This window comes from Danaus plexippus, chromosome Z (assembly GCF_018135715.1).
Source record: "Danaus plexippus chromosome Z, MEX_DaPlex, whole genome shotgun sequence".
NCBI lineage: Eukaryota > Metazoa > Arthropoda > Insecta > Lepidoptera > Nymphalidae > Danaus > Danaus plexippus.
In genome coordinates, this window is record NC_083559.1 from 10,932,573 (window position 1) to 10,948,883 (window position 16,311).

At 31.3% G+C, this 16,311-nt stretch overlaps 2 protein-coding genes across 3 annotated transcripts; one reads left to right on the forward strand and one right to left on the reverse strand.

Annotated features, from left to right (window-relative positions):
* The first annotated feature begins 562 nt into the window (after positions 1–562).
* Positions 563–9,908, forward strand: LOC116777332 (ceramide synthase). 2 transcript variants are annotated; one of them, XM_032670825.2, is made up of 7 exons: positions 563–748; positions 1,173–1,333; positions 1,425–1,525; positions 4,609–4,770; positions 5,010–5,172; positions 5,615–5,797; positions 6,573–9,908. In XM_032670825.2, the coding sequence occupies exons 2-7, from the start codon at positions 1,313–1,315 to the stop codon at positions 6,948–6,950; spliced, it is 1,008 nt and encodes a 335-aa protein (XP_032526716.2). In that variant the 5' UTR covers positions 563–748; positions 1,173–1,312; the 3' UTR covers positions 6,951–9,908. The 2 variants fall into 2 exon arrangements, with proteins under 2 accessions (XP_032526716.2, XP_061382174.1); XM_061526190.1 differs by lacking the exon at positions 563–748 and adding an exon at positions 805–913.
* Positions 9,909–11,057: 1,149 nt separating this feature from the next.
* LOC116778138 (collagenase-like) lies at positions 11,058–15,269 on the reverse strand. Its single transcript, XM_032672043.2, has 8 exons — positions 15,178–15,269; positions 14,911–14,962; positions 13,175–13,337; positions 12,795–12,964; positions 12,427–12,528; positions 12,197–12,339; positions 11,912–12,026; positions 11,058–11,844 (listed from the first exon to the last, which is right to left on the reverse strand). The coding sequence occupies exons 1-8, from the start codon at positions 15,223–15,225 to the stop codon at positions 11,267–11,269; spliced, it is 1,371 nt and encodes a 456-aa protein (XP_032527934.2). The 5' UTR covers positions 15,226–15,269; the 3' UTR covers positions 11,058–11,266.
* Between the last annotated feature and the right edge of the window lie 1,042 nt (positions 15,270–16,311).

Here is a 16,311-nt window from a genome sequence, read left to right on the forward strand (position 1 = left end):
GAATTTTTGCTCTAGGTTGAAATATTTATTTGAGACGAACTCTTTTATATGTTGTTGATAGAACTCGTAATACATTATTTTGTACAAAAAGTAAATTTTGTCTCAAACATAACACGAATAAATGTGAATAAATAGAAACAAACAAAAAAATAATAGTTAGGTTACTAATAAAAATATATTAAAACAAGAAATCTGTAACAATTCCTTTTTTTTTAAGTTTTCCATATAATTAAAGTAGCCTAACATTTCAATTCCTTTGCTTAACATTGAAATAGGAATAACAAGAAATTAAATGCTTTTGTTACGAATATAATAACGAAAAATTCACTAGATTTATTAAAAATAAAGAAATAATGTGTAATAAAATTTGTATGACAACAATAAGTATTTTTTTCATTTTGCATGATAGGTTACGATGGCGACTTGTTGCCAATTTTTTTTTTCATGGCATGGCTTCATCCACATTGGAAAAGTGAAATGTTTTGCCAACGTCATCCAAATCATTTTCTAGAGACATATCGGCTTGTCTATTTCCGTTATTTTATGTCAGTGTCAACTGTCACTTTTCGGTCTGTCACTTTTTTTCACTAGCGGTCCTCGAAGTTTTATCAGAGAAATATATTTGTATATTATTATTTATTTATAACATATTCTTACTTTCGGTCTATATTATAATTGCGATTAGAATGCATTAGTGATATTGTTAATTTAGTGTTCCTGTTATTCAAAGAACAACATGATTAACAAGGTAATTTGATCTGATGTCTAATCATTTTTTGTTTTATAACTCTCATAAACCATTTTCAGGTATTTCAAGCTATTTGAAACGGTATTAACAATTTATGACGAATTAACTTATCACATCAAATGTCAAAAATATTTATCAACACCATTTTTATTGCCTCCTTTAAGAGTAGGTTTTTTTTTATTTTAGTTTCACAGCTTAATTTTTTATCAGTATTATCAACTTTAGTCATAACTTTGATTCCTGGCGTTACATGTTGAAGTGTTACTTATCACGTATTTCTTGTATATTTTATATAAATATCAATTATGTATAGTAATTGCAATTATGTCATAAATTAAAAGAATAGTGTCATTTGAGATAGATAGAGTTTATTGGACACAAAGGAAAATGAAAATTTAAATGCATCTATTATTTTGTTAAATAGTGTATGCAGTTTGAAGATAGTGTATGTGCATGTGAATATTTCGACTAATCAAGATCCCTTCAAAAAGCAAAATAGAGCCTTCAAGAAAAACGAAACTTGAAGAGTTAGAGACAGAAGATAAATACAAAAAACAGATAACAATGGCAGGTCAAAAGTCACAGGTTTGCATTCTTCTTAATTGAATTCATTTCTGATCATTAATATATGCTTATCAACAAATGGTCAGTGTTTATAGGTGTGTTTGTCTTTTAGACTCGTCACTACCGAGTTATGATGTCAGTGCTGGGTGTATGCAATGCTGGTTCTCTGGCTGCAGCAATCAATCTGGTGATCATACTTAATCCGGACGACAGGTAAATATATTCAACTTTCATTTTAAACACATTTATTTTAGAGTATTTGTAGAAGCAATTATTTAGAGCTGTTACAAGACATTGTTATAGGTATAATTACCCTATAGTTTATGTGTAAATATACTATATGGAAAGGACCAGTCAAATTATTATTTTCTTTAAAATTATTAAAAACATTTTGCTATTATTTTTTTAAATGTCAATGTTTTACTCTTAGGAAAAGTGTGGATATAATTTTTTTACTATTTTTTTTATGGATATAAATATCTATTACGGCACCTAACGATGTTCTAAATTTTAAATTACCAGTATCTTAGATTTAAAATAAATTATGCTATAAAAATGTATGTACCTATTTGGGTATAGTAATCATGGTGCATGTTGTGCAACTAAAATTATTTTATATATTTAAAGTTTTGCTTCGGGGATGTAGTAAGTTGATAAGTAAAATGTTATTGAGAATGGAAATATTGATGATGTGTCCTTAAGTTGGTTTTATATTAATTTTTGCTCAAAACTATTAATTGCTTTTTAAATAAAAAAAATAAATGCAGATTTTAAGCTCAAAAAGACATTTTGTTTATTCTTCTCGGATATCGAAAGCACTAATACTTTATAATTAAAATTTAAATATATAGTTATTTTAGTTATGAAAAAAAAAAATTACAATATCATTTGAAATAAAATCAAATAACGGTAATGAATATATTGTATGTGATTTTTGTGTTTATTGTATAAAATTGGGGTCACTCGATATTCTTAACATTGTTAACGTAACCGAGGTCGTGAAGGATTCGTCACAGCGTCTCCTTAACACTTGCATCTAACATACTAAATGGTTAGGTTTTCTTAGATTTTTGAAGGTAATGGATTCGTTTGTTACTTTAACGATGCTGTTAAGGAAATTTCCACTTGCTTTTAATAATTTCATCTTGCTTAACACCATGAATATAGTTATTGGAATGTTAATAGTTTACTTGAATAAAAAACTGAGCAGCCCTGCGTTTAAAGGCCTTTGAACTTGGTTTTTTCTCTGCTTTGATACCTTTTTTAGAAAGGTTCCCTCCCACGGGAACATATGAAAAAGAACAAAAAATATAGAGAAATTAGCTGTTTAATTACATTTTAAATATATTTGTACACATAATTAATAATTTTTTTAGGTAGACTCCTTTTATGACTTCTTTTAATTTCAACAGTCCAAACTATTTGAACGCTAAGCGTTATTTAATTCATAAATTAATCAACCCATTAACAAATAAATTCTACATAATATTATGAACAATACAGTGATCGATAATTCTTATTATTTAAAATTTATCTATTGCTATTACATTGATTTATTAAAAGAAAATGTATGCCGATGCGATTTTTTTTTGACATTCATGAAGCTGCTGCGAATTGTGTTAACATAATATGCCCTTACAGTTCAAGGAAAAAGATTTTAAAATATTTAGTAGATGATTATATTTGTCGTTAAAATTTAATTGAGATCGAAGTACAAGGATGGTGGTTGGCAATGAGGAAATATGATGATATTATATACCAATATTGACTATATACATAACATATTTATATAAGTAGGTTATTGGCGAATTATTCCAACAATTTTTTTTTACTGTTTAATGTTTAGCCAGCCATTGTCAAATGTAAATCACTTAATACCTTTCAATTAAAAAAATATCTAAGTGGTGTGTTTTACGAATACGTAAAACACACCACTTAGATATTTTTTTAATAACTATTGTTACGTAAGTTTAAAAAAGTCTTACGTAACATTGAGTACATGAATGATTTAAAAATAAGCGAATGTTACCCAGCATATGTAGCGATTAGTAAACGCCGAACTGTTTATACAGGTTTATGGAGCGAGATAAATAGTTTTACGATAGTGATAAAAAATGTTCCTGCGATGGAAATTTAACGATAACAATGACAATTTTTTAACATTATCTTAAGAATAACCTCGATAAAGTGAACAATTAAAGCATGCTTAATGGTTCTTCAAAAGTGATAATTACAAAATAATAAAATATTACAAAATTTTTAGGTTGTTGTTTCGTCATCGGTCATTATTTATTTAGTTTTATGATATCGTGCAAGCGAAGTAGAAATAATATGATAAAATTATTGGTAGGACAGGAATATATATAGAAATCCTTATGTTTAAATGGTTATGAAACGTAGGAAAGGCTTCTGACGTCTTCTTTGAATATCATTCCCATATACATACAAGTCTCTATCAAAACTTGGGACCACAACCAGAATTTTCCATTACTCTTACATTTATTTTTATTCGATTTTATATAAAAATACTTTTCTCAGTTTTAAAATTCTCAGCCAGGAGGTTTATCAAAAACATTTGCAGATTAAATTAAAAAAAAATAATAATTTCTAAACCTATTTACGTTATTGCCACTTAGCTTGAAGGCATAGAATATGAAGGTCATCAGTCAACTAAAGCGACCGTTTCCCGCGGGTGCAGCTCGTTTAGTTATAAATGTTTATATGAGCGATTCACGTGGCAACATCGACCTCATGGAAGGTCGACTTCGAGGTTGAATTAATAATACTCAAGTGATGTGGCTTTACTAAAGTCATACAATAATAGAGAAACATTTCGCAGACAATGATGACGCTGATACATTGTTTGTTGTATTATAATATTATTTGTTAAGTTGCTCGCTAGAACATGGGATGTTATGATGGCGACTTTCGTCTGTTTACATTGCACTGCTTATTATGACATTCTAGATCATTCTGTCCTGATAAAAACCATTGTGCTTTGAGTTATATAGAATTCTGGGAAGCCATTTGAATTTCAAATTTAAATACTTATGAATTGGTTTTGAATCTGTAATAACTGTATGGAGAGCATTAAATTTCTTATATTTCTTATTTGGTACGAATTAGCTTTTGTATCTTTTTGATTGACAGTCTTCCACTTGATAATGTTTTTCCAAATTCATTCAGAACGCATAAAGTTTAAATAGTTGAATGCGTAATTCGATTAGAATTCAGTTCATAAAAAGAAAGTCGAGGACTAGGAATATGGACTTATTGCAGCGTCTGTTGCATTACAGAATTTCAATAAAACGTGGGGCTGTCCTGACGGCTCTGGGATTCGTGTACTTCATGACTTTGTTTGAGCTGATCAACATGGCGGCCCTGTTCACCCAGGCTGGTGCGCGGTTCAGGCAAAAGTACAAGCTCAGCTGCGGAGAGGTTCTCGACATTAGTAACAAGTGAGTTCAGCTCTTATAAAAACGACACTCCATCAATAGAAAGGACAGGTAACTAATATTCTTATGATATAATTGGCGAGTCTCTCAGCTTACGCACTGATATGGTAACAAGAGCTCCTACAATAGAATTTCAAAGGTCATGATTTCTTTTTGGCTTTATATATTAGAGCTCTCCAAAAACTACTTTGTCGAAGATTATCTTTATCCGGATATCTGGACTTATTGATTTTTCTCTCCAGATTGGTGTCGGCTATCCAGGCGGCTTTCTCATGCGTGACTGGTGCTGTGGTGTGTGCTTGGTCGTGTACACGTGACCTGTTGAAGTCCTCCCACTTCATGTCCGAGGCCTACGCATGGTTCGGTGCCGCATACTTCTTCTATGACATATGGTCTATGTATATGGTGAGAGTTTGTACAAGTTGCGTAGTTAAAAGATTTGAGATCATTTTGGCATTGAGATGAATAACTATCAAGATAAATTTGGAGGATTCCCGCTTCAGACGACAGACAAATTGTTAAATTTTATTTACGTAAGTATTAATATGTAACACAAACTTTAATGGCACTATGATTGTGAATTTCTTCACATTGATAAGCTTCTGTACCAAAACTATGATATACTATTTACGTGCCTTGTACACAGATTACTCAAAAGTATTATATCTATGTAAATATAAAATAATTTAGGCAACACACACAAAACTAAATCACGTACTTTCTCAGAACTAAAACTATAAAACATCATCATCTGTATTACTAGTATAGGGCAATGTGAGAACATATTGTGTGAGATGTTTCATACTAAAACATGGTCTGAAGTCGAGATGCTTTCTATCATTTTCAGGTCCACGTCCACATGACCACGAACGCGGACTACTTTAAGAACAGGATCCGTAAAGTATCGAAGCCCGAGGGTCCAGCCCCGGAGCCGGTCAAGCGACCCTCGTTCCTCTCGTACTGCAGACACGAGCCCGTCATCCTGATGCATCATCTGTTCATCGGAGGATTCGGATTTTTGGTGATAGTGGTGAGTTTGCTGATTGATCTTTTATTGATAACTAGATGTGGCCTGTCACGCTTCGCTGTGGTCGCATGTGTGGCAAATGAACAACAAAAGACAGCATAAGTTAACTTTTTCATGGGTATACCATATTTTTTGTTTTCCCATTGTTTGTGTAGATATTTAGGCTATCTGGTTTTCCAACATGGAAAGAAGTAACATAAAGTTGTCCATGTGGAAAGCAATTCAAATCTTAACCACTCGTTTGTGAAGATTGACCTAGAGCTTTGTTAATTGTGACTGAGAACGCGAATGAAATTGGCAATGTAATCTTTTAGATTGAAATTGTGTATCGGTTGGGATCATGCAAATTCAATAAATGAGGACATCTTCACATTTGAAATGTCCTGTTAAATCTTTGCCTTCACTATGTTGCTTATTAATTTTTTTAATGCAAGTCGTGTGCCGTTGCAGCGTTTTGGCTGATCAATGGCGTATGTTAGTATCGTGATAAACAGATAAAGACAATACTTGACGCGTGTTGTAAATAGTGTCCTGGTATCCTTATTCAGATTTTAGGAGTATATATTTAAAAAATCTGGCACCCGCTAGCGTTTTCTGATCAAGTAAGAGTTAAAAAAAACACTTGTAGTCAGCAGGACTGAATAATAGAAAAAATAACGCACCTGTTTAAAAAAAACAAAAAAAAAAACAGAATGTTAATAAAAATTTATAAGACATATTTATTTTTAATGTTTGTGTATCGAACCCTCGTACATGTGTATGTGTCTATACCCCTCAGTATCTCCGCGGCGGGCTGGGCGACTGCGTCTTCGGGTTCGTGTATCTGATGGAAGCGTCGACTCCGTGCGTTTCGCTCCGCGGCGTCCTTTCTCGCCTCCGCCTAAAGAGTTCCCGCGCGTACCTCGCTAACGGTCTCGCTATGCTGGTTGTGTTTCTTCTGTGCCGCGTCCTTAGCCTTCCGTACGTGTGTCTGTTGTACTCCCGTCGCCTGGGCCTACCGTACCTGGACGCCATAGCGACTCTGCCTCTCGGCTGCAAGATTTCCATCTGCATTCTGCTGTTGCCGCAACTGTACTGGTTTTACCTAATGTCCGCGGGAGCCGTGAAGGTTTTCTTCGGCACCGGAAGCGGCCGGGAGCCGGATCGCCGCAGATGATGCCCTCGGCGGAGCATCCGGAGGCACTGAGGCCTCTACGGCGTCCGCTACAACCGGATGCTGTATTCTACGCACTAGATAGATATGTTTTAGTTTTAATTATTTTATGGTATTTATAGAGTGCGTGTGATATGGTGGTGGAGATATCGGTGTCGGATGTCGCTAGATATAAAATTCAGAGCTTGTTACGTCTTTTAATAAATTACGCCTCGAATTGGACACCACCAAAGAATTAAATTCGTCGTGCCTTGTAGCGGCCGCTGTAAATGAAACGCACAAACGTAGAAGCTGTTATGAAATGTTCATCGAACATTCTAGAACATGTACCGTTAATAGAGAGCTTTTTAAACAAAAGATACCGAAGCATTTCTATCAAACATTCTTTAACGTTTCTCTGCATTTGTTTTCATGCTTTAAGTTTTCATAATATAATGTTATTAATATTAAAATTTATATAATCTCGAATCTAAATAAGTTCTGTATGTTATATTATATATTTATATATTTTATCATAACGATGTAAGCATTCTAAATGGCCTTTATTATTTATGGTAAATTTTCTATCATCAATATCGAATATTGTAATGATCTTGTTTTTTTTTTGTCTTAAACGAAAATTATATATAGAATGAATATTTGTGAAACGTCCATGTTGTAACGATTTTTTGCTCAAATGACTCAAGTCAGGGTTACAGTCGTTTGAAATGTTATATAAATTTATTATCTTAGTTCACAGAGTATAAGCGCCTTTATTCAATTCGACAAAACCGTTCGTGTTTCCTCCAAACAGTACTCAGGATTATAATTCGTCCTATAAATAAAAACGTTCACATTGGCAGAATATTCAACGATTCCAGTGCGAGCGAAGCGATAGCATTAAAAAAAAATGTTCATTAACAAACAATCTGGTGCAATAAATTTATTTATATCAAATAAATTTAGCTCTGCTATAAGTTTGATGTAACATAGTGCTTAAAGCTGTCACTGTCTCAATATAAGTTACATATAACTTTAGAGTAATATTTCAAGTGTCTGGAGTTTTGGTCTTTGAGATTGTTTTACAAATTCATATATTGTATGTAATTTGAGCTTATATTGTTTCGGCCTATACGATGTAGAAGACGTTGACGTTCATACGACAATTAATATTGGAATTTTCGGTTATAATTTAATATTTATATTAATATATATATATATATTACTGTTGAATACGAGAATGACATTGCTTTTATTAAAACATACCAGAAGATCAAAATATTATTCCATTAAGTTTCCGATAACGCCGTTTTGAAATTCTTCAGATCGAGCAAAAAAATTATCTTTAATTTTTTATCAAGTGTTTTTTAAGTCAGTAACACATGAGTGATATATGAACACTGAGGTCATTTAATGAAATCTAATTTTAGTTATAATATCTATTAAATAATGCTTTAAAAAAATAAAACTTGTAAAATGTTCTCCATCTTGTACACTATTCCTTATATTCTACATGCTTTGTTGGCAGAACAGCGACGTCATTAAGTATTTGGTAAACTAAATATATTTGTCATATGAACGTTTACACTCTCTTAATTTTTCAATAATCAAGTTTTGAATTGATTGACCTTCGACTATGGAATTCAAAACTTTTTGTTTCCGTTAACTTACTGCGTCTGACCATAATGAAAATACTATATATACTATATATATAAAATTGTTGATTTGTTTTGAATTTTGTATAGAAAAGTCTAATAGTATACAATAATGCTGAAATATATTTCATGAGAGTGGTAAATGTGGTACAAATTATAATTTGATTATAAATCCATCAGTCGTTAAAGATGAGGTGTCCTCATTTTCTTGCTGTAAACAGTAGAGAAATCAAGTTTCTCATTTTCTTTATGTTTATATACTTATTTCATAAATGTACCTGTTATGTACACTGATATAATCTATATTTATATATACTTTATTTATGTTATAAACGACACCATAAAGTTTCCTTGATATAATTTATATTATGGGAGCATTTAAATAAATATGTTATTCTGTGTTACGTATTCTTTGTAGTGTTTATGAGGTTTCATTACTGGTCACTTTGTTTTAGGAATACTCCAAGATCCTATGATACTATGATTTCATCAAGTGTGTCATGACATTAGAGAAAGTAATTCTATCCGTCTGTCTAAGGGGTGATAATTTAAAATTATAGCTGTTATTGGGTTATACTTCTCTTCTCACCACTTAGCTACTTCAGATATCGCCTGATGGAATAAATTATTTTTATTATAAGAAATATTTAACTGCATAGGATCTTGGAGCACAGTAAATGTATTTCAGAAAAATGTTTCGTCGCTTTTGTTGAGGTTCAAATCTTCCGTTTGTATCTTCAGTATTATTTCAACCAAATTTAATTGCGAGTCTCGAAGCCTAGGGTTTTCTTGAATCTTCGAGCTTATTTTATAGGGTCATTATTGTGAAAATGTCATATATACTGGTATTAATAGATTTACATTTATAAATCGGCATATAATTTTTTTTAAAATAATATCGGATTTAATTGTCAGAGATGTAATAAAAATTGGACTGTGCTTTGTGAAGGAATTGTTAGAACTTGTCATATGCATCTAATACAGTCTTCCACAGCTTAATAAAATTTATACTTACAACATAAATACTTCACAAATACCCACAATCTTCCTTTTTTGAAAATTGTTTTTCATATATTTCTTTTCAGTGACCATAGATTTTATCTGTCAAGCAAACTTTACTGTTCTTGCTTAATAGTTTTGAACTTTTGTCATTCGTAATAGATGTAAAATTTCTATAACAGTTAAATGTCACTCGGTGATTGATTGCCATTTTGTAAAGTTTAAGTGTTACCAGTTTATATGTACTTTATAAAAGTCATGTAGTGAATAGAGATAGTGAAATGTATTAAAAATTTTATTTGTAATAATAAATAGCATTTTGTAATCAGTTGGTGTTGTTATTTATTTACAGCTTCTTTGAATTTAAAAATCGTTTAGTGTTAATTCTACAGTGAGTAAAAATAGTAAATATTTTGAAATATAATAATACAGAAAACTCCGTTTAAAAATATTAATATTTTTTAATAATAATTGTACCTATATTATGAGGAAAGACCCGAAGTCAATATTTATGAGTGGTAGTATGTAGCATTGTCTCTATTTTTGGTTTAAAAACATAACATAATTAAAGTTTAAAAAGACTTCGAAGGTTCTTTCTTCGAAGTTTTCTACATAAGATAACAATACACCTCTTTTTTCTTAAAAATTTAACCCATAATTTATACAATTATATAATAAGTCAAGTAAGTAATGGAATATACACATTGTATCAGCCATCTTCGAATGTTTTATTAGAAAGAGAAAAAAAATAAGAAGTGGACACAATCAAATTTTCAACTTGAATATTTTTAAATCTCACAATTATGATATCAGTTCGTTTGATTACATATAATTCCATTTCACTAATTATAGGAATGTAAAAGTTTGTCTGTATTTTATGTATATATATATATACATACATTTACATATACTGTTCTATCGAGAATATTCGACTGGTGTATTCCAAACTAATGTTGTTTAATCAATGTCAACCTCAGTCTCATTAAAGATCTGTAAATTCAGTCTTATACAAATCTTACTTATCCCGAAAATGAAAATATGGTATGTTATTATAGGTACAATGACATTAAAATGGTAGTTATTTTTTAAAATTCTAAAAAAAAATTATAAAGTGAATTATGTATTGCAAGTGGCATATTATCGTAATAATTGTAGGTAGCTAAAATCATACAATGAATCAAAATTATCTTTGATAACGTTTTGATTTAATACGAATATTAATGAGGCGATAATATCTTATTTCATGTTTGTAGTGAGCCGCTAATCATTATTTGTCATACGTATTATCATTGCATAAGAGAGGTAATCAATTCCTTTGCTTCGATATAAACAGGCCCAAAATAGTAATGGTTTAATAATGATAATGTCTTTTATATGATTACAATAATTGTGTTTATTATACAATTGTGGATATAAGAAGAAATTTTTTATATTTTTATATATGTACTATAAATGTGTACGTAATAAAGAGTAAAAGTCTGAGGAATATAAAATAATATTTTCATTATAATAGTGAATTTTTTTTTTTTATAAAATACATGTCTATAAATTATAATACATTATTATTTTGACATCTTTTAAGTACGTTACACAGAAGCAGTTAAGGAGCAAAACGAGAAAAAAAATTGTCTACCAGTTTCAAGAAGTTCAGTTTTCTGTGATAACTTTAATAATAAACAATTCTATTTAAAGGGTTTTCTCTTGTATTTGCTTCTTCCTCTTTAAATATTTACTTAATATGACCCTAACTTTTACTTTCACTTCTAATCTCTTGAGAAGGTCCTCTAGTTCTGCATCGTCTTCGTCTTCTTCTTCTGGTGCGGGTGTGGTAGGTGTAGTGGGAGCCAAAGAAGTGGTGGAAGGTGATAAAGTAGTACTAGAAGGTGCTGCAGTTGTAGTAGATGGTGCTGAAGTTGTAGTGATAGGGCTCAGAGTAGTGGTAGACGGAGCGTAAGTGCTTCTAGTGGTAGTAGGGGCGGAGGTAGAGCTAGTGGTAGACGGAGCGTAAGTCATATTAGTAGTAGGAGGGGCGGAGGTAGAGCTAGTAGTAGACGGAGCGGAAGTGCTACTACTAGTTGTAGAAGGGGCGAAAGTAGAAGTTGTAGACGGAGCGAAAGTTACAGTAGTCGTAGAAGCTTTTGTCGTTGGAGCGGCTGTGGTTGTGGAAGTAGACGTTGTAGTTGGTTTATCATCTACAGGATTCTCAAAATCAATACCAGAAATTTGGGTGAACCAAGAATGGAAAGCTCCAGGACGAATAAAAGCTGAAAAAAAATTTTTTGTTTGAAATTAATGATTAAAGGATGTTCTTTTAAGTCTATAAATATTCACCTCCGGGTACTCCTGAGTGACAGCCGATGGGTGACGCTGCTACAAATGAACTCACTCCTACGAGGGTATGTACATTTTCTGAAGAAACGTGCACTAAAGGTCCGCCACTGTCACCCTGTTTAAAAATTTAAAAAAAAGTATTTTTTTCAACGATTCTTTTTGTTAAGTAGAACATTTATGACATTTATTAATTGCTATTAGTTTGCTAAGCAATCTTTGGTTATTTAGGAAATTGTTTAGTATTTGTATTCTAAAATGTATATTACTACGACAGTTTGGAAATACCTGGCAAATAGATTGAGAGGTAACATTGAAGAATTTGGCGCAAACGGTGTTTTCAGTAACGTATTTTGAGGTAAATATATTTGTGCATGCAGCATTTGAGACTCCACGGAGATAGACCCAGAGGAGATGTTCAGTAGTGGGACCTATAAAAATTATCAATTTAATACATATTATAATTAAAAATAATAGCTTTAAATATGTATCTATATATTTTTTCCGTTAAATATTACCGTTTGTCCAGGTTCTACCAAATCCACTTGCATATACAATTAAGTTGTCATAGTCTTTGTGTGCATCAACTGAGGACTGGATACGAATAGGCTTTAAATATTCTGAAAAAAAATATATATTTTCTCAGTTATCAGAAACTTATGAAAATAATCTATTTACTGTTTCTTTTGCTCTGATGGACCAGGACTATCTCGATAGTGTTAACTAAACTAACCAAAAATGTAGTCTACAAATGTTACATTTTTTTATTCTTTAAAGCTATGAGTTTTTTGAAACAGAATAAAGACTATTCAGCCACTTATTTAAAAAAATGCTTCTATAATATTAATTAAGTAGTGTATAATAATTTAAATGACTATTAACTTACGCGAATACGTTAATGAAATCTGCAATTTTACCATAGCTATATCGTTAGGCTGAACAAGACCTGGATTTGTTGGGTTATAAGTTGGATACATATAATATTCCTGGGTCTCTGTAAAAATTTCTGGTCGAGTTAGATTAGTAACACCGGCCCGAACGAGGAGCGACACTTGTCTGAAAAAAATAATATTTTTTTAGCCACGTCATGGTAGAAAATGTTGTGTAGTTTAATGGAGTAATGCCTGTAAATATACACATATTTACATTTGATTGTAATATTGTTTTTTCAATGATGGCCGTGAAGTTTTAAAGGTTTGTAATAATTTAGATGGGTTTCTTTGATCATTAGACCAGTAGTTTGTGTGTTTCTTTCGTTTAACTTACGCTGCTGTACAATGCGCTGCAGTGATGATCCACTGTCGGGAAACGATACTTCCTCCGCAGGCTTGAACGGTTCCCACATTATTCACCATGCGCAAAGAAACCATATGTGGGTGCTGACCAGGATAGGCCTTCCAGCCTGATACAATCCGAGCGTCCCATGCTTCTGTTAAATTCATAGATTTTTGTTTTATTACAATTATTACGTAATAATACTTAAAAAAATAAGAGTTATTTTCGTCATACATTTTGCCTCGAATAAATTATTAGAATAACACCTACTTTTAACTGCATATTCGCAAATCCTTTTATTAAACCTATGTACTTAACTGACAAGCAACAAATATCAACAAATACTATAATAGAGAGAATAATTTTTACAGCTGAAAATGTCATAAGCCCATTTCGTTCGCTAACTTTTCTTACAGTTGTTTTGCTGATAGTTACCAGGTTAAAGATAAGTCTGTTTCCCTTATTACATATAAGTTTTTGCCCGTAACTTTGTCCGCTTGAGTTCAGAATTAAGCTCAAAAAGAAGAACTCAAAAACAATAAATATTGTAACCAACATCTAAGAACGTCTGAGTCAAGTGACTTAATGCAATTTACAGCTGTTTCGCCGTGATCTGACTGCGAAACATGGAATTAGAGTACAAATTACAGTTCATTCCATGTTCTCATGTCCAGCTACGTTACTGTTAAGATTTATCATAATTCGTGAAGTAGTTTTTGCGTGAAAGGGCAACAAATATCCATATCTTTAAATCCTTATAAACATTCGATTATAATTTATATTTAAAAATCATTAAATACCGATAATAATCTTCTCATTATATCTATTCTTATAAGTTGCGATAAAAATCTATTAATCTTCTTTGATAGCGATACCGTAAATCTTGATCTACTAGATAGTACCTATTAATATTTTGCAAAATACAAAGCCCTGCTAACGAAAAGATTTAAAATTTACGCCTGCCTTAGCACAATAACTGAAAGAAAATTTAATAGCTTCTTACGCTTTCAATAAAGACAAAATTATATTGAACAAAATTATTTTATGTATATCATGCTTAGATGACAATTATAACGCTAGCCGTAGAGGAATAGATTGTTTTAAAAATTATCATTGGTCGGCGTCAGGAACTGATCAGATTTTAATAGATCTTACCCTAGATGATAGATGTTTGTGGATGAACAAACCGAAGATGTAAATTTAGTCCAGTATGTTTAGCGCAAGCTTACACAATCACTCTTTAGAGAAAGCCTTTTCGCATTCAGTAAACTACGTTAGTATTACAGTGTGCAATGACTTATGAATGCAAGACCATAAGAGTATGCAGTATGCAGTTTGGGGACGAATAATTGATTTTAGCGTACTGAAAGGTTAAAAATTCATCTCAATACCAAATCTAAATTCTTCAGTAATGAGAAAACTCCAGTATTAATATGAATCAGTTGCCATTTTAATTTCCATAAACAACGTTTGTACAAAATAATGAGAGCGATGGTGATGCAGAAGATCAATCAAATAAGGATATAAATAACAAAAATTAACGAGAAGCTTTTTTGGCAAAATATTTTTTTTGGTGAGTTTACATTCGCATTGTGAAGTCGTATTAACACAAAAAATATGAAAATGACAATAAATATGTGAAGAGTCGTAAAGTAGATAACCCGACCCTCTTTACCATCTCTTTAAATTATCAAATCCTATAATAATTAAAAACAAATTTTATCTACCTTTATTGTCAATGTCTTCCAAAAATCCTGGAGTTACTTGTTCTCCTAGTACCTGTAATAGGATACTTTAAATATTTAAAAAAGTTATTGCATCTTGTCTGGTTTTGGAAACACAGATATTTTGGATTAAAATATAAGAAACATGATTTTTGGGGATTTTTATGACCTGAAATCAAAATAAAAAATAAATTTCTTAAATAGGATTTTCAGCCATAATCCCGATTTTTTAGGATGAAAATTGCATCGAGAATATTTTTCTTTCTTTACCTGGTTGGTAGCCAGAGCCAACACAAACGCTACCGCTAGCCACAACATTCTTAGGTATACTGATAAATATAATATAAGTTGACCGTAACGATACTTATTAATCAAAATTCGCAATAATCACATAATCATAGAAAAATAATAATTAGGAAATCATAAATAGAAATCTAAATCAATAAAATTAGTTTGGGTTTCACGAAACAATAGACTTATACATGGTGAATGAAATACCAAAAAACTAGTTGTAAATTATAAGCAAAAAATATTTAATTTTCAACATTTAACTCCATTTTAATTTTACTACAAAATAAAAAAAAATAATCACGGACTAGTAAAATTTAAATCATAAAATTAAATATAAAACTTCAGAATATATAGTCTAAAAATTAAGTAAGTGCTACAATATATAAAATTTTGAAAGCTCATTGTCATCCGTACCTGAATTAGGACATAAAAGTTTTTAAAGGAAACTAACTAATTTTCAAAATATTTGTTGAATCTCCTCTTCAATCAGTATTACTAATTGTTTGCAAAATAGACTATTTTGATGTTAGTTAAATAGCAGATAATCAAATATGGAACACTGTTCATAGAACAGTGTTGGAAAATGAAGTGAACGCTGCATCCAGAGAATACATTTATTATATTAACCTTATGGTTTATATGTGGGTTTGAAAAATATGTCCAAAATAGACAACCAATTTTAAATCGATTTAAAACCCCGTTTTAGTTAAAAGGAACAACGTTTTGGTAAATGAAAACAATGAAAGCTAAAAAAATTTAAGTTTTAAAAATTTTCTGTAAGGAAGATGAAAAGAATCCTTAAGCTTCAACTTTTAAGCTCTTCCTAGCAGCTTATATAGGGTTTTCCATTAAGGGCGTTTGATCTTTGAAATGCAAAAAAAAATACATGTAGGAAAGATATTTGCGAAATTTTTTTTTTATTTGGATTGTCTATCGACCCCATTATGTATGAAATATGACATCATTCAAATGACCGCCACGGCTTCGGTTGGTGGCGCGCACACGAAAGGTCCAATTTTCGATGACTCTGGCGCACAAATCGGGCTGTATTTGATCGATGGCGTGGCGTATGTTGACTTTGTGGGCATCGGTGGTTTGCGGCTTGTTGGCATA

Bases quoted from the DNA above. Each gene is read 5' to 3' on its own strand.
- LOC116778138 (XM_032672043.2), bottom strand. From the start codon at position 15,225: ATGTTGTGGCTAGCGGTAGCGTTTGTGTTGGCTCTGGCTACCAACCAG. The intron at 12,529-12,794 runs GTAAGTTAATAG...ATTTTTTTTCAG, and splicing joins GATTTCATTAACGTATTCGC to AATATTTAAAGCCTATTCGT. The intron at 11,845-11,911 runs GTGAATATTTAT...ATTTTTTTTCAG, and splicing joins TCACTCAGGAGTACCCGGAG to CTTTTATTCGTCCTGGAGCT.
- LOC116777332 (XM_032670825.2), top strand. From the start codon at position 1,313: ATGGCAGGTCAAAAGTCACAG. The intron at 4,771-5,009 runs GTGAGTTCAGCT...TTTTCTCTCCAG, and splicing joins GTTCTCGACATTAGTAACAA to ATTGGTGTCGGCTATCCAGG. The intron at 5,798-6,572 runs GTGAGTTTGCTG...TATACCCCTCAG, and splicing joins TCGGATTTTTGGTGATAGTG to TATCTCCGCGGCGGGCTGGG.